The 22308-nt window shown below is 43.2% G+C and overlaps 1 protein-coding gene across 2 annotated transcripts in view; it reads left to right on the top strand.

The window, feature by feature from the left end:
• Positions 1–22308, top strand: part of PLCB1 (phospholipase C beta 1) — an 815168-nt gene that overhangs the window by 27721 nt on the left and 765139 nt on the right. For both annotated transcript variants that reach the window (XM_089680621.1, XM_089680620.1), the window contains exon 2: positions 18719–18796. In XM_089680621.1, coding sequence (XP_089536747.1) covers positions 18719–18796 — 78 coding nt within the window. The remainder of the gene's footprint in view (positions 1–18718; positions 18797–22308) is intronic.

Below are 22308 nucleotides of genomic sequence, written 5' to 3'. Positions count from 1 at the left end.
CACTAGAATTTTTTTTTGTTTAAACCAGGGTTTAGTGTCACTTTAGGAGTGATTTCTATCATTGAACGCTGAGTTTTTTGTGGGTTTATATCCGTCTGTTTGATGATCGATGATCCCCGGCGGCGAATGGGGTTAGAATGTTTTTTTAATTGGACACATTCCAGCTGTCATTGCGTGCTCGGTGGTGTATGTGTGAAATAAGTCCGTGGATGAAGGTGGAATACCGCTCAGAAGTGTGATTTCTTTGTAGGGCTTTTATGTCTGCATTTAATTTGAGTCAAATTATGCTTTTTATATCTAAAGACATGTCAAATATGACCTTATTTACAGTCTCCTTGGAAACTGCAGAGCTCCCATGCTTTGTTGCCGTCCATATCCGTAGAGCGGAGGTATGGAATTTTCTCCCAGTGATCTGGTATTCATTCTATGGACGGAGCTGATTGACTTTACAAGAGAGCATTGCATAAGTTCTCTGGTATTTACTGCTGCGATCTGGTCCCAAACTGGTTCTACCGATGTATTTTTACCGACGTTCGGCCGTCACCCGTGGAAGTGAAGCTGTTTCAGATTACCGTTTTGTTTTTTTGTTTTTATTTCCCCTGTGGTATTTCATTGTGAAATCCCTCCAAAGTAGAAGAGCGATTGGACGTAGGATAGGGGACGGTGTACAGCTCTGACATCTGGTCTCATACGCCGTACCTTCTAATCGTCTACATATGGCCCTTCACCCAGTCCAGATACTGAATGCACAACCAAAGTTTTTTAAGCAGGACTCGGGGAATTATCTTGATTGCCAATGTGGATTGGTTCAGCTTGACATGATGTAATTATCCATATCTTATATCTGGAGGGCCGGTGGGGAGGCTGGAGGTCTCTGTAGTACCCGCGCTACATACATTCATAGCAGCTGTCTTCTGGGTTCCAAACACTTTTTCTACACTGCGCCTTTTAGGGATAGGCCTTTTGGCCAATTTGTTTGCTACGGGCCTCAGGGCCTAGCCAGGGCACAATTGCACGGCCACTTATTTATTTATTTATTTATTATATATTATTATTATTATACAGTATTTATAAAGCGCCGATAGTTCGCTCAGCGCTGTACATTACAAAGGGGGACAGAACATGTGACAGAACAATACCAATACAATGCAAAACATGAGGGGATCGAGGGCCCTGCTCTTTGGAGCTTACAATCTAGGAGGGAGGGGATGGTGGCACAGGAGGAGATAGCTGTAGGGGATGGAGTGGTAGGAAGAGTGGAGGAGGTCGGCAAGTTAGCAGGGGGTGGGGTAGGCTTCCCTGAAGAGATGGGTTTTCAGGGTGCGCCTAAAGGAGAGGAGAGTAGGTGATAATCTGATGGGTTGGGGCAGGGAGTTCCAGAGGATGGGTGACACCCTGGAGAAGTCCTGGAGGTGGGCATGGGAGGAGGAGACCAGGGAACTAGAGAGAAGGAGGTCTTGTGAGGAGCGGAGTGTGCGTGTTGGGTGGTACTTGGATATTAGGTCAGTGATGTAGTTCGGGGCAGTATGGTGGACGGCTTTGTACGTCAGTGTTAGGATTTTGAATTTGATCCGTTGTGCAATCGGAAGCCAGTGGAGGGATTGGCAGAGGGGGGTGGCAGAAACAGAGCGGTTGGAAAGGTGAATGAGTCTGGCAGCCGTATTCAGGATCGACTGAAGCGGGGATAGCCTGTGGCGAGGCAGGCCAGTGAGGAGGGAGTTGCAGTAGTTGAGTCGTGATATGATGAGGGAGTGGATGAGCTGTTTAGTGGTTTCTGGGGTTAGGAACGTGCGGATTTTGGCGATGTTGCGGAGGTGGAGTCTGCACGAGCTTGTTAAAGATTGGACTTGGGGCTGGAAGGATAGGTTGGAGTCATAGCAGCTGTCTTCTGGGTTCCAAACACTTTTTCTACACTGCGCCTTTTAGGGATAGGCCTTTTGGCCAATTTTTTTGCTACGGGCCTCAGGGCCTAGCCAGGGCACAATTGCACGGCCAATTATTTATTTATTTATTTATCCCTCACTGTTTTGTCACCTTTCTCTTTTGTGTGTGTTTTTTTCTCACTAGGATGGAGGGTGTGGGTCCTCGAGCCTGCCCTGAAGTTATGGGGAGCATGCGTGGCCATTAGGTTCCTTCCTCCCCTGTTCCTGGGGGGTCTCTCTTCGGGAGAGTTCCCTGACCTAGTACTTGATGGTTGGCTTTGGCTAGCCACAAGGAAAGGGGTCCGCCAGGCCTTTTGGCTAGGTCAGGGGTAGGCAACCTGTGGCTCTCTAGCTGTTGTGGAACTACATTTCCCATGAGGCATTGCAAAGATGGCATGATGGAACATGTAGTCCTGCAGCTCTCAGGTTGCCTACCCCTGGCCTAGGTGGACCATGTTGGAGACCCTTTCAGGAGCCTTGGGCCCCGGGGGATCAGGGTAGAGGTCCTACCCCTTCCAGGGGTGGACAAAAGCACACCCGTAAGTGCACTTTTTTGTGTTTTTGCACTTGCACGTTTTTTGTACACTTACGGGTTTTAGTTTTTTCACACCTCCGCGGACTTTAATAAAAAAAAGAAAAGCTGTCTTCTGGGTCCTGCTTGTGCGGCTTCCTCTCTGTATACTGACCACTGGGGGTCGCTTGCCTAGCACCGCCACCATTCAAAGAGCGTCTTGTATTTTAATGACAGTCCTAAGGGGTCTGTACAGGGAAACGGGTGGGGGGGGGTAGTTTATATTGGGGGTCTGTGCTAGTGTGCTATATGGGGTATCGGTGTGTACTGAGGGGGTCTATATTGGGGGGGTCAGTGTCCTGAGGAGTTTGTACTGCATGAGGTATCTGTACTGAGTGGTCTGTATTGGGGGTCACTGTCCTGAGGGGTTTGTACTGGGAGAGGAGTTTGTACTGAGGGGTCTTTATTAGGGGGAAGGGGTGTCTGTACTGGTGTACTGTGGGGGTGGGGAGTCTGTACTGAGGGGTCTGTATTGGCGAGTCGCAGTCCTGAGGGACATGTACTTACATGGGTTTCTGTACTGAGGGGTCTTTACTAAGGGGAGGTGTCTGTACTGAGGGGTCTGTATTGTGAGGGTCACTATCCTGGGGGTCTGTAATGGGAGGGGTCTCTGTGCTGAGGGGTCTTTACAAAGGAGAGGTGTCTGTACTGAGTGGTCTGTATTGTGAGGGTCACTATCCTAAGGGGTCTGTAATGGGAGGGGTTTCTGTACTGACGGGTCTTTACTAAGGGGTGTGTCTGTACTGAGGGGTCTGTATTGTGAGGGTCACTATCCTGAGGGGTCTGTAATGGGAGGGGTTTCTGTACTGAGGGGTCTTTACTAAGGGGGGTGTCTGTACTGAGGGGTCTGTATTGTGAGGGTCACTATCCCGAGGGGTCTGTACTGGGAGGGCTTTCTGTACTGAGGGGCCTTTACTTGGAGGGGGGGTGTGTTTGTACTGAGGGGTCTGTATTGTGGAGGTCGCTGTCCTGAAGGGTTTGTATTGAAAAGGGTGTCTGTACTGGTGTGCTGTGGGGTGGGGGGAGGGGAGTCTGTACTGAGGCATCTGTACTAGGGATGAGTGTTGGTCTGCACTCAGGGGTCTGTATTGGGGGGGGGGGGGTTCTGTACCTGTAATGGGGGTGTCTATATTGAGCAATCTGTACTAAGCCCCTGAATGCAACTTTGAAATCGCTCTACCTGATTGGGGGGGGGGGGGGTGTCTGTATTCGAGGAATGTCTATATTGAGGGGTTTGTGCTAAGGGGGGTGTCTGTACTGTGGGAGTATCTGTACTGGGGGGGGGTCTGTATCAAACAATGTCTATTAAATGTGTGTGTGGGGGGAGTGTCTGTACTGGGGGAAAGTCTATATTAAGAGGTTTGTGCTAAAGGAGGATGCCGGTACTGAGGATTCAGTAATTGTCAGCTATGTGGGGGGATTGGTCTGCACTGAAAAGTCTGTACAAGGTGGGGGGAGGTTTATATTGAGGGGTTTGTACTGGGGAGGGGTGTCTGTAGTGAGTGGTTTTGTACTGGGGCTTGTCATGCATGTACTGGGGGGTGTCTTGCACTGAGGGGTCTGCACTGTGGGGGTGTCTATAGTGAGTAATCTGTACTAAGTTGGAGGGGGGTCTGCACTGGGGAGATATCTATATTAAGGGGTTTGTACTAATGGGGGGGGGTGTCTGTACCGGGGGAATGTCTATATTGAGGGGTTTGTGCTAAGGCCTAAGGGGGGGGGGGTGTCTGTACTGTGGGAGTTTCTGTACTGGGGGGGGTGTCTGTATCAAACAATGTCTATTGAATGTGTGTGTGGGGGGAGTGTCTGTACTGGGGGAAGGTTTATATTAAGAGGTTTGTGCTAAAGGGGGATACTGGTACTGAGGGTTTAGTAATTGTGTGCTATGTAGGGGGAATGGTCTGCACTGGACGTATGTATGAGGTGGGGGGAGGTTTATATTGGGGTGGGGGGTGTCTATAGTGAGTAATCTGTACTAAGTTGGAGGGGAGTCTGTACTGAGGAGATATCTATATTAAGGGGTTTGTACTAAGGGGGGGTGTCTGTACCGAGGGGTCTGTGCTGCATGAAAGGTGGCTGGTCTATCCTGAGGGGTTTGTGCTGGTAGGAGTCTATACTAGAGGGATTAGGAGATGTTAGGGGAGATCTGTACTATGGGGGTGTATGGGCTTGAGAGGGGGGCAGTAAAGCGTTAGATTACTTTCTGATTTCTTCCTGACCTTGAGTTGTGAATAATAAACGTTAACTGGCCTAAATCTTGAGTTGTGGTGCTCTCATCCTTTCAAGATTTCTTTAAGGTGCCAGGGTTGCTTTAAGGCAGTGGTTCTCAACCTGTGGGTCGCGACCCCTTTGGGGGTCGAACGACCCTTTCACAGGGGTCCCCTAAGACCATCAGAAAACACATATTTCCGATGTGTAAAGAGCAGCTACTGTGTAGAAAGCAGCTGCTGTGTTGAAAGCAGCTACTCTGTTAAAAGCAGCTACTGTGCTGAAAGCAGCTACTGTGCTGAAAGCAGCTACTGTGTTGAAAGCAGCTACTGTGTTGAAAGCAGCAGTATTGGAGGTAAAACGACACTCATGAATTATAATTACTGGGTAAATAATTTTATGGTTGGGGGTCACCACAACATGAGGAACTGTATTAAAGGGTCACGGCATTAGGAAGGTTGAGAACCACTGCTTTAAGGGGTCTGGGGGGGGGATCGAAAATGAAAAGGACCCAAGCCCGGAGTTGGGCTTTAAGGAAAATAAGGGACCTGCTATTCAGGGACAACATGCAATTGTTTGTTATTTGTGTATTCTAAACCCTTAAAAACCATACTGTATGTCCGTCTTCCATTTTTTCGTATTTAGAAGATATAGCTCATCAACAAAGTCCTTCAGTGTAACCAAGTATTGTTCTTCTCTAGCCAACCTCATTCATTGCCGCTCACCAGAACCTCCTTTGTCTGGAAGTAAAAACTGTGAAACTGTGATAAAAATAAACCGCTCCGACTGTTTCACAACATAAAACCCCCACTGTTTTGCTACAACACAAATGTCAGTTGGGCTCTATCTACGAGGGTTCTGCAAAATGTTTCTGCACTTTTTAAAACTTTATTTTATATATACAGTAATACCTCGGTTTAAGAATTTAATTCGTTCTGCAGGACTTTTCTTATAGCGAAAAATTCTTAAACCGAAACGCCGTTTCCCATAGGAATGCATTGAAAACCAATTAATCTGTTTCGGAGATCAGAAAAAAGTAAACACTATTAAATACCGCATGAGTTATTTTATCAAGTCATGCGGCATTTTAGTAGCGACAACCATGTGTTAATATTTCACTGTCAGCGGGGTTCCCCACTGACTGCTGAATGTAAAAGAATTGCCGGCAATTAAAAAAATAATTTAAAAAACTGCGTGGGGTCCCCCTTCCCATCCATACCAAGCCCTTCGTTTCTGCTATGAATTTTGAGGGGAACTCCTACGCCAAAATTTAAAACAAAATAGCGTGGGGGTCCTCCCCAAAATCCATACCAGACTCTTTTCAGAGCATGCAGCCTGGCAGGTCAGGAAAGGGGGGGGGGGGGGGCAAACAATGTTTCTTTTTAGTTTCTTAAAAAAAACAACATTTCCGTTAACTTTGGGGAAAGTGACAGCTTATTCTGTGAGCTATAGTGAAGAAAAAAAAAAAGAGCCGGCAATTGCATTTAAAAATCAGCACTGACATACACTTCGTATTGCAAAAAAAATGCATAAAAAATTTGTAAACCGAGGCATTATTTTCAGTGGATTTTCATTTGTAAGCCGAAAATTACTTTAACCGAGGCGTTCTTAAACCGAGGTATTACTGTATATGGCCCGCCCTCCCAATCATGTGATTCAGGTGTTCCAATCCCCTCCATGGACACAGGTGTATACAATCAAGCCCCTAGGCATGCAGACGGATTCTACAAACATTGGTGAAAGAATGGGTCGCTCTCAGGAGCTCAGTGACTCCAAGCGTGGTCCCGTGATAGGTCCACGCTCAATTGGAACTCCCCTCTTCTGAGCCCCCCATTGTCTCCGCCCTCTACCCTCCTCTGAGCACCATCCCTTGGTTCCGCCCCCTACCCAGTACTGCCCTTTTTAGAGAATCGTGTATCATTTTGTGGTGCAAAATAACTTGATAATGGAATTTCATAATGATAACAAGAAAAGCAGCAAAATAGATCCCCTGCAGCCAACAACAATATAATCCCCCTCCAGTAACAATAATTCCCCCTAACAAAAATAGACTCCACTCCAGCAACAATAGATCCCCCACACAACAATAGACTCCCCCAGCAACAATGGACTCTGCCCCAGCAACAATAGTTCCCCCTAGCAAAAACGGACCCCACTCCGACAACAATAGATCCCCCTGCAGCAACAATAGACCCCACCACAGCAACAACAGATCCCCCGCACAACAATAGAGTCCTCATACAGAAACAATGGACCACCCACAACAACATACCACCCCCAGCAACAAAAGATCCCCCCCAGCAATATTAGACACCCCTAGCAGCAACAACAGATCTCCCAGCAGCCAGCATCAATAGACTCTCCAGCAGCCAGCAACCTTCCCCTCAACAGTAGATCCCTGACACCAACATAAGACCCCCCCAGCAACGATAGACCCTCATGCAAAAACATACCCGCCAGTTGCAATAATCCCCCAGCATCAATAGACCCTCCATCACACACCACACCCCTTGCCATTACATACATTCAGTGATGGAGGAACTGCGTTTTCCTGCGTTCCCACTGAAAAAAGGCACTATATATGTATACTGTGGAAACTGTTTGAAGACCCCTTGTATAAAAGGAGAGACAGGAAAACAGCCGGTGATGCTCATGGCAGCCAGATGTTACCTTTCATCTCCTAATTTGCATCGAAAAATGACAAGCACAATCCGATTTGTCTGCCTATATTGGCCCAGATTTGTCTTCGAGAATTTTGGCAGCCAATTAGAAAACTTCCTTTTTTTTTGTCCAACACATAAAAGGGAGCAGACTTTCACTATTTTAAGATTTTGAAAAGAATTCTCCTATGTTGGGAAGAGAAGTCGCAGCCAGTTTGAATGGCTGACAAACCTCAGAGATAAAAAATGAACAAAGCATACCCCTCTATAGTGTGTACTTGTCTCAGTCCAGAGCACTAAATGTCATTTCTCTCTTCCATTGCTATAAGCATGAACAGGGGCGGACTGACAACTCATGGGGCCCCCGGGCAATAGGGGATCATGGGGCCCCTGTGTCCTTACCCAAACTCAAAAAAGCCTATGAAAAAGGTACCAGGGGCATCTCATGGGGCCCCCTACTGACCCCGGGCCCTCGGGCAGTGCCCGAGTTTCCAAATGGTCAGTCCGCCCCTGAGCATGAATCACTTCTGACTTGTTTCATGACACCAAGAGAAAAATGGTGACAAGGGAGGGAGCTACAGCAGATTGACAGCTTCAGCTCGGTTCCTGTGAACTGTGTAGAGGGGAGGGGGGGGGGTGTCTGTAAATTAAATTTACATCCTTTTTTTCCCACAAATTGAGCTTTCTTTCGGTGGCATTTGATCACCTGTGCATTTTTGATTTTTTGCGCTATAAAAAAAAAGTCTGACAATTTTGAGGAAAAAAAACAATATTTTGGACTTTTTGCTATAAAACATGTCTAGTAAAAAAAAATTAAAAATCATATTTAGTCATAAATTTCGGCCAAAATGCATTCTGCGACATGTCTTTGCTAAAAAAAAAAACCCAATACGTGTAAATGAATTGGTTTACGTGAAAGGTATAGCGTTTACAAATGGCGGGAAAGATACTGGGATTTTTAGTTTTTTTTTTTATACTAATAATGGCGGCGATCAGCGACTTACGGCGGGACTGCGGCGGACAATCTGACACTGGGGGGGAACTGACTTGGGGTCACTGACATCCCCAGTGACACCAATACAGTGATCAGTGCAAAAAAAAAAACACTGACACTGTACTAATGGCACTGGGGAGGAAGGGGTTAAGTTTATTATTCAGTGAAAGGGTTAACTGTGTGAGGGGAGTGTTTTACTAGGGGGCGGGGGTGTACTGCAGGGAACACCGCTGATCCGGAGAGAAAAACTCTTCTCTCCGGCTCAGCATATCAGGAGCTGACAGGACTGACAGAGAGCAGAGCTACTGCAGCCCTGCTCTCTGTCAGTGATTGCCGCTAATCGGCGGGACACGGCTGGTAACGACCGGCTGTGACCCGGCGACTGACATCCACGGCCGTGATCGGCGGGACAGGCAGGGCGGCGGAGAACCTCGCACGCGCCCCCTACCTGTTTTGAAAACACACGTTTTAAAACGTGGTTTTGCCCAGCCGTGCCGCCGTATTTCTACAGTGGCTAGGCGGCATGTGGTTAATATTTACACCCCGGTCACATTGGGTGCCACTTGCCATGCGATTTGCCATGACCATGCGTCCACAATTACAGCGATCATATCGGTGCGATTCGACTTGGTTGGAGCCGCACAGATTTCTAGTGCATGCGCTACTTTAGGTGCAATTTGTATAGACATCTGAGTCTTGCAAGTCACACCTCACGTTGGAATACCATCCACCTTTGAAATTTCACTCGAAGTCGCACGATTTTAAAGTCAGATCGGTGTGACCGGGGTGTTAAAGAAAACTCCCCAATCCATCCATGTCTCCATGCTTTATTTAGCTGAGATATCACTTTGAACCCCCCCCAGTATTTCTGGCAGTTTGCCATCTTGGGTAATGCATGGTTCAAATTCTGAATGATTTTTTGTCTGAAAATCGAAAACGTTCGCTCAGTATTCAATGATTTAAAAAAATCGTCCGACCAAGTCATAAGTTCACCCCATATAACAGGCGAAACTTCTGTTCCTTCCAGGTCACGGCTCATGGGCATATTCTTTTCGGAAAAACGATCGTACAGTTTGACCATCATTAAGTCGAAAATTTGTCGTTTTTCACAAATTTTCCAACATGCCTGATCACCAAAAAGAGGAGGAACCATGAAAATCGTCTGGTGCCATTGACCCACTAACAGAGCGAGAATTATCCGATTATTCTTAGGTCCGATTTCGACCCATGTATGGCCGGCCTAAGGGCAGATGATTCCTGTAGCATTTATTTTCTAGAATTCATCTGTCCTTAGCTCAGGCATGCAGGCAGGAGGGTGTGCTTAGCTGAGAAAAACCCTCCCCCTCCTGAAGACTGATGAATGATTTCGAAAATCGGCCGACCAAGTCATAAGTTCACCCCAAATAACAGGCGAAACTTCTGTTCCTTCCAGGTCAAGGCTCATGAGCATATTTTTTTCGGAAAAAACAATCGTACAGTTTGAGACGAAAATCTGTAGTTTTTCACGAATTTTCCACCATGCCCGATCACCAAAAAGGGGAGGAGCTACGAAAATCGACAGGTGCCATTGACCCACTAACAGAGCGAGAATCGGCCGATTATTCTTAGGTACGACTTTCGGATGAAAAATCGGTCAAATTTCGACCCATGTATGGCCGGCCTAAGGGATGATGATTCATGTAGCATTTATTTCCTGGAATTCATCTGTCCTTAGCTCAGGCATGCAGGCAGGAGGGTGTGGTTAGCTGAGAAAACCCCTCCCCTTCCTGAAGACTCCTGAGATGTATGACACCCTTTTGGCCTAGGCCAGAAGCCAGGAAGCAACTGAAGAAATGTAAAAAATAAAATGGTTAAACCAAGTAAATATATTATACCTTCCTATCTATTTACTAAAGCTGGCAGCATAAGAATTACAAATAGTCAGTGTTGGTTGCAAAGTAGAACTAAGGACAATTGTTTTGCATTTTAACCTCTTGGCGGAGGCTGAACGCAAATGTGCGGCCTCCCGGCATCTGGGCCTAGACGCCGAGCGGCCGCACATTTGCGCTCCCAGCACACATGTCCGATACTCACGGAAAGGTCTCGATCTCGTGACGAAGTGTCACGGCGGTCACATGATCCTAAACCCCCCCCCCCCCGCCTCCCGGCTTCTGAAACCCTTAACCACTTCCTGTCCGGACACTTTCACCCCCTTCCTGTCCAGGCCAATTTTCAGCTTTCAGCGCTATCACACTTTGAATGACAATTGCGCGGTCATGCAATACTGTACCCATATGAATTTTTTAGCATTTTTTTGAGACAGATAAAGCTTTATTTTGGTGGTATTTATTCATCACTGGGATTTTTATTTTTGCTATATAAATGAAAAAGTCCAAAAAAGTGTTTTTCTTATAAAATTTGGCATATAAATAGTATTTCATCATAAATCTTGGCCAAAATTTATTCCGTTATATTTTTAGTAAAAAAAAAAATAACCCAAATTAGTTTGTAACCAAAAATTATAATTTTTAAACATTTTTTTTTATTTTTTTAATATTATTTTTATTTATTATTATTTTTTTTTACATACTGTTACCCTAGCAGTACAGTGTCACCATGGTAATACTGTACTGCTTGTAGGGGGTGATGAAGATTTTTTTTTTTTTTTTTTTTTTACATTGATTGCTTTTACACCCATAAAGGCTATAAAAGCAATCATTTCTCCTTTTCTCTGGCTGCATTCTTGCAGCAATTGAGAAATACTCTGTGAGCTGTGATTTGTCACAGCTTGTCACATGGTACAAGGCTGTTGTGAATAGCCCTGTACCATGTGACCTCTGTGATCATTCACAGATTTCACACGTAGTAAGCAATGATGTCAGAAGTGACATCTTGCTTACTACTCTGCATGTGATCACTGATTGGCCAATCAGTGATCAAATGATCGGGACCTTATACAGAGGTCCCGTCCAACGATCGGTGTTCCACTGTGTCCGGAGGACACAGTGGGCACCGGATCGCGGTGCTGTGCGCTCCCAGGGAGCGCGCACAAGCAGGGTGCGGGGAGACCGTTTATAAATGGCCACCCGACCCTGCACTGAGACTGTCCTGCTGTTTATATTCCTAGATTGTAAGCTCGAAAGAGCAGGGCCCTCAATCCCCTCATGTTTTGCATTGTATTGGTATTGTTCTGTCACATGTTCTGTCCCCCTTTGTAATGTACAGCGCTGAGCGAACTATTGGCGCTTTATAAATACTGTATAATAATAATAATAATATACACGTTTATATGCGTTTTATATACGGCCGGACAGGAAATGGTTAAAGTGCCGGAAGGCGCCGGCACCAAGGGGTTAAGTAGAGTAATGGAGGGTTATAACCCCTGTCAGCTTTCTTTTTTTTTTGCCATCTATGTCTCCATTGAGAAGATTTCCCTTCATTTCCTGTCCTACAGTCACAACAGGAAGTGAGAAGAATCAGAATTCTTTCTTACATCAGAGGGCCGGATAAAATTTTGCAGAGGGCCATATTTGGCCCTTTGGCCGTAGTTTGGACACCTATATCCTATAGGGTAGAATTTCATACCCTTTCTTACTGGAATTTGGAATAAATCTGTATAATAGATATTCAGACTTCCCCCAAATTCCGTCAAATTTACATTTCATATTTCAACTAAAATAAGCCTTTAATCCCTCTGTGCTTTGGTTTGGTTGTGTGGAATGATATTTGAAAGCCAAAAATGGTAAAACGCATTTCGCGGCGCGGAGAGATAAGCAGCCATTTGTATTTATGAAGTGTGAGGACAGGGAGATGACAATGAAGTTATTTTGCAGGACAATTGAATCTTCCTCTGGGATGGACGCACGGCACACTTCAATACATAAATCACTTTCCTCCCTGCGAATAGACTTTTCTAGTATTCTATCACTTTGAACCGCATCAAATTCAGGCTGTCATCACATGAGATCTGCGTCGTAGCCGGTTAATCGTACTGTAAATCATGACCGGGGCCGCCTGGCATTGATGTATCTCCGCTGCATGTGGAAACAGCAAGACGCGTTTACTTAATGCAGCTTCACAGCAGAGCCGCCGAGCAGAAGATGGAGAGGAGCCCAGGCTATGAGCTTCCTGCAATGTGGTGGACGTCGCAGTTGGTTTCAGATTATATACCAGGCTTTGTCAATTGCAGTTCCATGATTCACCAAAAGGTTCTTTCAGCAATGAGCAGCGGAAGATTGAGCTCCTTCCTACCCTGTAAGGCAGTATTTTTGCATTGATCACCAATGTATGGTTCTGTTTTCCACTTATCCCCAATGTGAGGAAGCAATTTTCCATTGATCACCAATGTAAGGTGCAATTTTCCATTGATCACCACTGTAAGGTGCAATTTTCCACTGATCCATTCATTACCAGTATAAGGAAACAATTTTCCATTCATTACCAGTATAAGGAAACAATTTTCCATTCATTACCAGTGTAAGGAAGCAATTTTCCATTGATCACCAGTGTAAGATGCATTTTTCCATTCATTACCAGTGTAGAAAGCAATTTTCCATTATCTGTTGGTGTAAGGAAGCAATTTTCCATTGATCACCAATGTAAAGAAGCAATTTTCCATTGATCATCAGTGTAAGTAACCAATTTTCCATTGATCACCAATGTAAGGAACCAATTTTCCATTGATCACCAATGTAAGGAAGCAATTTATCATTGATCACCACTGTAAGATGCAATTTTCCATTCATTACCAGTGTAAGGAAGCAATTTTCCATTGATCAACAATGTAAGGAAGTAATTTTCCATTGATCACCAGTGTAAGATGCAATTTTCCATTGATCACCACTGTAAGAAATCAATTTTACACTGATCACTGCTGTAAGGTGCAATTTTCCATCGATCACTATTTTAAGGAAGGAATTTTCCACTTATCACCAATGTAAGGTGCAATTTTCCACTGATCACCACTGCAAGGTTCAATTTTCCATTGATCACCACTGTAAGGTGCAATTTTACATTGATCATTAATCTAAGGTGCAATTTTCCACTGATCACCAATGTGAGAAAGCAATTTTCCATTGATCACCACTGTAAGGTGCAGTTTTCCATTGATCATCAATCTAAGGTGCAATTTTCCACTGATCACCACTGTAAGGTGCAATTTTCCATTGATCATCAATCTAAGGTGCAATTTTCCACTGATCACCACTGTAAGGTGCAATTTTCAACTGATCACCACTGTAAGGTGAAATTTTCCATTGATCATCAATCTAAGGTGCAATTTTCCACTGATCACCACTGTAAGGTGCAATTTTCCATTGATCATCAATCTAAGGTGCAATTTTCCACTGATCACCACTGTAAGGTGCAATTTTCCACTGATCACCACTGTAAGGTGCAATTTTCCATTGATCATCAATCTAAGGTGAAATTTTCCACTGATCACCACTGTAAGGTGCAATTTTCCATTGATCATCAATCTAAGGTGCAATTTTCCACTGATCACCACTGTAAGGTGCAATTTTCCACTGATCACCACTGTAAGGTGCAATTTTCCATTGATCATCAATCTAAGGTGCAATTTTCCACTGATCACCACTGTAAGGTGAATTTTCCATTGATCATCAATCTAAGGTGAAATTTTCCACTGATCACCAATGTGAGAAAGTAAATTTCCATTGATCACCATTGTAAGGAAGGAATTTCCACTGATCACAAATGTACGAGGCGCACTTTTCTGTGGTTCATCAACACAAGGGAATATTATAATGATGATCAATGTAAGGTCCAGTGAGCTGAGAGTCCAAAAACTTTTATTGTTGGAGTTAGTTCAGCAGAAAAATACAAAAAAGTCAACTCATTTAGGGGATTCAAAGTTATTCCCCTTCCTCTGGGCTGCAAAACAAATATTGCAACTAGAGATGAGCGAATTATTCAAAAATTCGATTCGGCTGATTCGCCGAATTTGCGGGAGAAATTCGATTCGATGCAAATTTATTTGCCGCGAATTTAACTTATTAAAAGGGTTTCTAGGCTTCAGAGAGCCTTTATATTAGTGCAGAACACTGTACCTTTAATTTAAATGCCCTTGGAGTCTGTTGGGGAAGAGAAATAATACTGTCAGTCAGTATGACATGCAGATGAGTGCCGTCGATCTTAGAATCACCGCACACTTCACTCATTTGGGCAGTCACGGGGCACGACGAAGAAGAAGAAGAAGAAGAATGAAAAGAAGAAGAAGAAGAATGAAAAGAAGAATGAAAAGAAGAAGAAGAAGAATGAAAAGAAGAATGAAAAGAAGAAGAAGAAGAATGAAAAGAAGAAGAATGAAAAGAAGAATGAAAAGAAGGAGAAGAAGAATGAAAAGAAGAAGAAGAAGAAGAAGAAGAATGAAAATAAGAATGAAAAGAAGAAGAAGAAGAATGAAAAGAAGAAGAAGAATGAAAAGAAGAATGAGAAGAAGAATGAAAAGAAGAATGAAAAGAAGAAGAAGAAGAATGAAAAGAAGAAGAGGAAGAATGAAAAGAAGAAGAAGAAGAATGAAAAGAAGAAGAATGAAAAGAAGAAGAAGAATGAAAAGAATAATGAAAAGAAGAAGAAGAAGAATGAAAAGAAGAAGAAGAATGAAAAGAAGAAGAAGAAGAATGAAAAGAAGAATGAGAAGAAGAATGAAAAGAAGAATGAAAAGAAGAAGAAGAATGAAAAGAAGAAGAAGAAGAAGAAGAAGAAGAAGAATGAAAAGAAGAATGAGAAGAAGAATGAAAAGAAGAATGAAAAGAAGAATGAGAAGAATGAAAAGAAGAATGAAAAGAAGAAGAAGAATGAAAAGAAGAAGAAGAAGAATGAAAAGAAGAATGAAAAGAAGAAGAAGAAGAATGAAAAGAAGAAGAAGAAGAAGAATGAAAAGAAGAAGAATGAAAAGAAGAATGAAAAGAAGAAGAAGAAGAATGAAAAGAAGAAGAAGAAGAATGAAAAGAAGAATGAAAAGAAGAAGAAGAAGAATGAAAAGAAGAAGAAGAATGAAAAGAAGAAGAAGAAGAAGAATGAAAAGAAGAAGAAGTAGAATGAAAAGAAGAATGAAAAGAAGAAGAAGAAGAATGAAAAGAAGAAGAAGAAGAATGAAAAGAAGAAGAGGAATGAAAAGAAGAATGAAAAGAAGAAGAAGAAGAATGAAAAGAAGAATGAAAAGAAGAATGAAAAGAAGAAGAAGAAGAAGAATGAAAAGAAGAAGAATGAAAAGAAGAAGTATTCCAGTGCAGCAAAAAGTGTATCTGCAGAGAGCTCCGCTATTTCTGACAGTTCTCTGACAGTTCCTTCACATTTACAGCGGTTGAAACATTGTATCTATTTATTTCCGAATAAAAACATCTGTATCCTAAATGGAAACAAATAGATACAATGTTTCAACCGCTGTAAATGAACTGTCAGAACTGTCAGAAATAGCGGAGCTCTCTGCAGTGACACTTTTGCCGGCTGATCGGGAAAAATTCGATTCGTGCACCCGAAGTTTGCTAAAATTCGGATTCGATGCGAATCGAATTTTTCCTGATATTCGAAACGAATTCCACTTCGCCAGGTTCGATTCGCTCATCTCTAATTGCAACCATTGTCACAATGTATCCTAACATTGTATCTTCTTGCACACTCGGGACATTTACTGCGGCTTATTTAGTGGTTACATCCACCTATTTATAGCTACATTAAATATGGATTAATGCAGGCCATACACGGTTCAAATTCCGAACGATTTTTCATCCGAAAATCGAAAACGTTGTTCGCTCAGTAATCCGATGGTGCCATCAATGATTTTGAAAATCGGCTGACCAAGTCATAAAGTTCACCCCATATAACAGGCAAAACATCTGTTCCTTCCAGGTCACGACTCATGCGCCTATTCTTTTTAGAAAAACGATCGTACGATTTGACCATCATTGAGTCGAAAATCGGTCGTTTTCACTAATTTTCCAACATGGCGATCACCGAAAAAGGGGAAGAACTACAAAAATCGGCCGGTGCCATTGACCCACTAACAGAGCGAAAATCAGCCAATTATTCTTAGGTCCGATTTTCGGACAAAAAATCGGTCAAATTTTGATTCATATATGGCCAACCTAAGGGCAGATGATTCATGTAGCATTTATTTCCTGGAATTCATCTGCCCTTAGCTCAGGCATGCAGGCAGGAGGGTGTGCTTAGCTGAGTTGAAAACCTTCACAAATTCTCCAACATGAAACCGAAAAGGGGAGGAATCACGAAAATCGGTCGTTTCCATTGATCCACTAACAGAGTGAAAATTGGCCGATTATTCTTAGGTCCGATTTTCGGTCGAAAAATCCATCGAATTTCGACCTATGTATGGCCGGCCTTATAGCGCCATTTTATTTAGTAGTGACAAATCAAACAACTTTTTTTTTATTCACGTAGATGCCTCTTTGGTGGGGAACCCCTGTCGGCAGAGAACTGCCTTGAAAAAGTTCAGAAATCGGACTACCTATCCTCGGCCACTCCAGGAGTCCAGCATTCCACAATATGAATGAATGATTCAGTATACAGGGTGCTGAAGTCAAACTGTCCATGTGATAGTTGAACTTTCTCAGAATTTTTAACCTCCCTGGAGCAGGGGTGGACTGACAACTCATGGGGCCCCCGGGCAATAGGTGATCATGGGGCCCCTGTGTCCTTGCCCAAACTCAAAAAAGCCTATGAAAAAGGTACCAGGGGCATCTCATGGGGCCCCCTACTGATCCCGGGCCCTCGGGCAGTGCCCGAGTTTCCAAATGGTCAGTCCGCCCCTGCTCTGGAAGTATTCCCGAGTGTAGCCCGGGGTAAAGTTTCAGCACCACAAGCGGTAACCCCCCCGAGCTACACTCAGGAATACACTGCAGCGTTGCTCCGGGATCTCTTCTTCACTTACCTTGTCCTGCGCTCCCGCGATGTCCCCCCTGCAGTGTCCCCTGTAATGTCCTCCGGCCGATGCCGGCATCTGTCATCCGGGTTCCATTCCCTGCGATGTCGGGACGTACGGGGGGCGAAACTGGCGGGAAATTTTAAAATTTTAAATGTGACATTCACTAAATCCACTAAAATCACATAGTATAACATTCCTGTATCAAACCATTTCACATACATTTTGTCCCGAGTGCTTTGTCCGGCGCCCTGCCTGCATTTTTCCCGTTCTTTCTTCCTGGAAACTGAGAAACGTCCATGGCGTCCAAAAAGCGTCCCTTTAGGACAAAAGCGGTTTTAGACCGGCTAGAGAACAGCGATAGTAAATCAGAACCACTTGCAGAATTGAGTGATAATGATTCGTGGGGGAAATTCATCATCAGACACTGAAAACGATTCTGCGACTGAGCTCAGCAATGTGCGAATTTGGCGCTATATTTCACATTTCAGTGTTTTTGATTTGATTATATTATTGAATTAAATTTATTATTATTATATTATTATTTTTTATGATTATTTATTAACCTCCTTAGCGGTATTCCTGAGTGTAGCTCGGGGTAAAATTTCAATACCAAGAGCGGTAACCCCGAGCTACACTTGGGCTTACCATGCGGCGTTCTCCGGGGGTCCCTGCAGCACTTACCTTGTCCTTCGCTCCCACGATGTGTCCCCTGCAGCGTCCCCGGCCATCTCCTCCGGCCGATGCCGGCATCCGGCTTCTGTGTTCCGGTCCCTGTGACGTCGGAACGTACGGGCGCCGGAACGCGGGAAATTTGAAATTTTTAAAAAATTTCATTTTTGCTGTCATTGCTGTTTCAATGCATTTCACATACATTTTGTCCCGAGTGCTTTGTCCGGCGCCCTGCCTGCATTTTGACTGTTCTTTCTGCCTGGAAACTTAGAAAAGTCCATGGCGTCCAAAAAGCGTCCCTTTACGTCAAAAGCGGTTTTAGACCGGCTAGAGAACAGCGATAGTAAATCAGAACCACTTGCAGAATTGAGTGATAATGATTCGTGGGGAAAATTCCTCATCAGACACTGAAAACGATTCTGCGACTTTGCTCAGCGATGTGTGAACTTGGCGCTCTATTTCACATTTCAGAGTTTTTGGTTTGATTATATTATTGAATTAAATTTATTATTATTTTTTATGATTATTTATTAAATTATAATTTATGATTTCGTGTTTCAAATTTTATCATCCCCGGGATGTTTACTAGACTCCTGTTTGGATAGATTTCAGTGAGTTATTCCTAAGAATTACAGGCCTACAATAAAAAAACATACATATTTCCATGCATAAAAAAAAGTACCGCTTTGAGCACAGAAATACTGACATAATCAGACCGCTAGGGAGGTTAATAATTATATATTCTTGATTTTGTTCTCTATAGTTACAAGTTATAGCTTATTTATTGTGATTGTTTTCTATGTATTTCAGGATTCTACTCTTGTGTACCCTGTCGTCCTTAAAGTGGATCCCAATGGATTTTTTATACACTGGGTGGATCAAAACAAGGTAAGAGAGATGGATATTCATTGTCCTTTAAAATATAAATTTGTACTTACATGGAGTTCAATTTCAGCGCAAGGGTTAGATATTCTGCCAGGTTTTATTTGCTCTCTTTAATCCCCGTGGGGAGACTTGCCCTCACTTCCTGTCCCGGTACCACAGAATCACAAGGACAAGAAGTGATGGAATTGAATTGATTGACTAAAGGAGTTGAGATTAAATTGTGCAAATATTCGTTTTAATTCGCTTTAATTATTTAATCATGAAAAACAGCTAATTTCTCCTTAATTTGAATACCCATTTATTATATCCTGATGAAATTAGTAAACAGGAACTTGCTTTTCACATAATTGGATAATTAAAGTGAATATTTTCTGAATTTATTGAGTGAAGACGATCAACTTGTTTAGTAAATCCACCTCTCTATCTCTGATAGGAAAAGGGGGTGACACCTACATCTGCTTATTTCTTGCCCTGGTGTCACTGGGACATGAAGAGAGGAGTACTATCCCCAATGGGGACATAGAGGTTTTTGCATTTATCTTCAAGAAACAAAAGACAATGGACTTGTTTAGTAATGTCCGTCTCTCTATCTCTCTGATGGGGATGGGGGGTGACACCTACATCTGCTTATTTCTTGTCCCGGTGTCACTGGGACATGAAGAGAGGAGTATTATCCCCGGTGGGAACACAGAGGTTTCTGCTCATATCTACAATAAACAAAAGATGATCAACTTGTTTAGTAAATCCATCTCTCTATCTCTCTGATGGGGATGGGGCCGACACCTACATCTGCTTATTTCTTGCCCTGGTGTCACTGGGACATGAAGAGAGGAGTACTATCCCCAGTAGCAACATAGAGGTTTCTGCTTGTATCTACAATAAACAAAAAATGATCAACTTGTTTAGTAAATCCGTCTCTATATCTCTCTGATGGGGATGGGGCTGACACCTACATCTGCTTATTTCTTGCCCTGGTGTCACTGGGACATGAGAGGAGTACTATCCCCGGTGGGGACATAGAGGTTTCTGCTTGTATCTACAATAAACAAAAGATGATGGACTTGTTTAGTAAATCTGTCTCTCTGTCTCTCTGATGGGGATGGGGGTGACACCTAGATCCGCTTATTTCTTGTAGTGGTGTCACTGGGGCATGAAGAGAGGAGTATTATCCCCAGTGGGGACATAGAGGTTTTTGCATTTATCTACAAGAAACAAAAGACGATGGACTTGTTTAGTAACTCTGCCTTTCCATCTCTCTGATGGGGGTGACACCTACATCCTCTTATTTCTTGTCCTGGTGTCACTAGGACACAAAGAGAGGAGTATTATCCTCAGTAGGGACATAGAGGTTGTTACACTTATCTGCAATAAAGACAAACTCTAGAACTGGTTATTAAGTGATTATACAGTTACTATGATATGTTTCCATTTATGAGTATAGAGTATAATGCATTGGAATATATTATGGACAATGCTGAGTCTTCTTTTTTGCTTTTTCTATCTGTCAGTCTTGTATGAACTCCTTTTTAATAGGTATTGATCACTAAGCAGCCGCTGGTGTGAGTCAGTTAATTCTAGTTTCTTCTTGATGAGTGTCAGCATTCTGGTTTCTCTTAACCACTTCCAGTCCGGACACTTTTACCCCCTTCCTGTCCAGGGCAATTTTCAGCTTTCAGCGCTATCACACTTTGAATGGCAATTGCGCGGTCATGCAACACTGTACCCAAATGAATTTTTTACCATTTTTTTGAGACAGATAAAGCTTTATTTTGGTGGTATTTATTAACCACTGGGATTTTTATTTTTTTTGTTATGTAAATGAAAAAGTCCAAAATTTTTTTAAAAAAGTGTTTTTTTAATAAAATTTTGCAAATAAATAATATTTCATCATAAATCTTTGCCAAAATTTATTCCGTTATCTTTTTAGTAAAAAAAAAAATCCAAATTAGTTTATAACCAAAAACATTTTTTTTTATATATATATATTTTTTTAATATTATTATTATTATATATTATTTTTTTTTACATACTGTCACCCTAGCAGTACAGTGTCACCATGGTGACACTGTACTACCTGTGGGGGGTGATGAAGATTTTTTTTTTTTTTTTTTACACTGATTGCTTTTACACCCATATAGGATGTAAAAGCAATAATTTCTCTTTCTCCCTGTCTGCATTCTTGCACTCATTGAGAAGTACTGAGTGAGCTGTGATTGGTCACAGCTTGTCACATGGTACAAGGCTGTTGTGAATAGCCTTGTACCATGTGACCTCTGTGATCATTCACAGATTTCACACGTAGTAAGCAATGATGTCACAAGTGCCATCTTGCTTACTACTTTGCATGTGATCACTGATTGGCCAATCAGTGATCACATGATCAGAACCTCGTACAGAGTCTGGAGGACACAGCGGGCACCGGATCGCGGTGCTGCTCGCCCCACCCGACTCTGCACTGCCACCGTCCGGCCGTTTATATACAACGGCTGGTTGGGAAGTGGTTAAAGGGTTCATGCACACGGCGTAATAAGCTGTATAGCCATTTGACCATAATCCTCCTGTACCCTTCTCCTCTCCCTCCTAGATTGTAAGCTCCAAGGAGCAGGGCCCTCGAACCCATCGTTTATTTTATTGTATTGTTACTGTACTGTCTCGTGTATTGTCTCCCATTGTAGTGTACAGCGCTGAGCAAACTATTGGCGCTATATAAATGCTGTGTAATAATAATAATAATTTGGCGCCCCAGAACCACAGGTGTTGCGCACTGCAACCTGTACATATGAATTACAAGACACCACTGTATGCGGGTGTACAAGGGCATATGCAGCTCTGATTGTAAACATACGTACACCCTAGTCTGTCTACAAAGGTGTACGTTCATATGCGTGCATGCGTTTGTGCAAATACTGGCATGTACCCCCTGTATCCAGGAATTCATATGTAAAGGCAACACCTATGGTTCCCAGAATCCAAAATACAGCAGGGTTTTCCATTGTATGTTCCAGTATGCCTTTTGAATGATTCCTAAGTGTGCAATTCTTTTCTTTAGTTTTGGATAGAGTGGGAGATGACTACAACCCCTGTCATGTTTTACTGGTAGCTGGGACTCCAATAGAGAGGTTAACTCTCCTGCCTTGCCCTGAAGACAGGGGGTTCAGCAGAGAGGAAGTGGAGGGAAATCTACAACAGCAGCACAAACAGAAATAAACCATTTTTAAGGGCCGGTTCACATACACTATATTGCCAAAAGTATTGGGCCTTTACACGCACATGAACTTTAATGGCCCCCCAGTCTTAGTTCGTAGGGTTCAATATTGAGTTGGCCCCGCCCTTTGCAGCTATAACAGCTTCAACTCTTCTGGGAAGGCCGTCCACAAGGTTTAGGAGGGTGTCTATGGGAAGGTTGGACCATTCTTCCAGAAGCACATTTGTCAGGTCAGGCACTGATGTCGGGGGAGGAGGCCTGGCTCGCAGTCTTCGCTCTAATTCATCCCAAAGGTGTTCTATGGGGTTGA

The sequence above is a fragment of the Staurois parvus genome, unplaced genomic scaffold (genome assembly GCF_062004578.1).
Source record: "Staurois parvus isolate SC_StPar_1 unplaced genomic scaffold, SC_StPar_1.0 ptg000248l, whole genome shotgun sequence".
In the NCBI taxonomy this organism is placed as follows: Eukaryota; Metazoa; Chordata; class Amphibia; order Anura; family Ranidae; genus Staurois; species Staurois parvus.
Note: the sequence above shows the minus strand (reverse complement) of the source record. Positions and strands in the feature narration are given on the sequence as shown.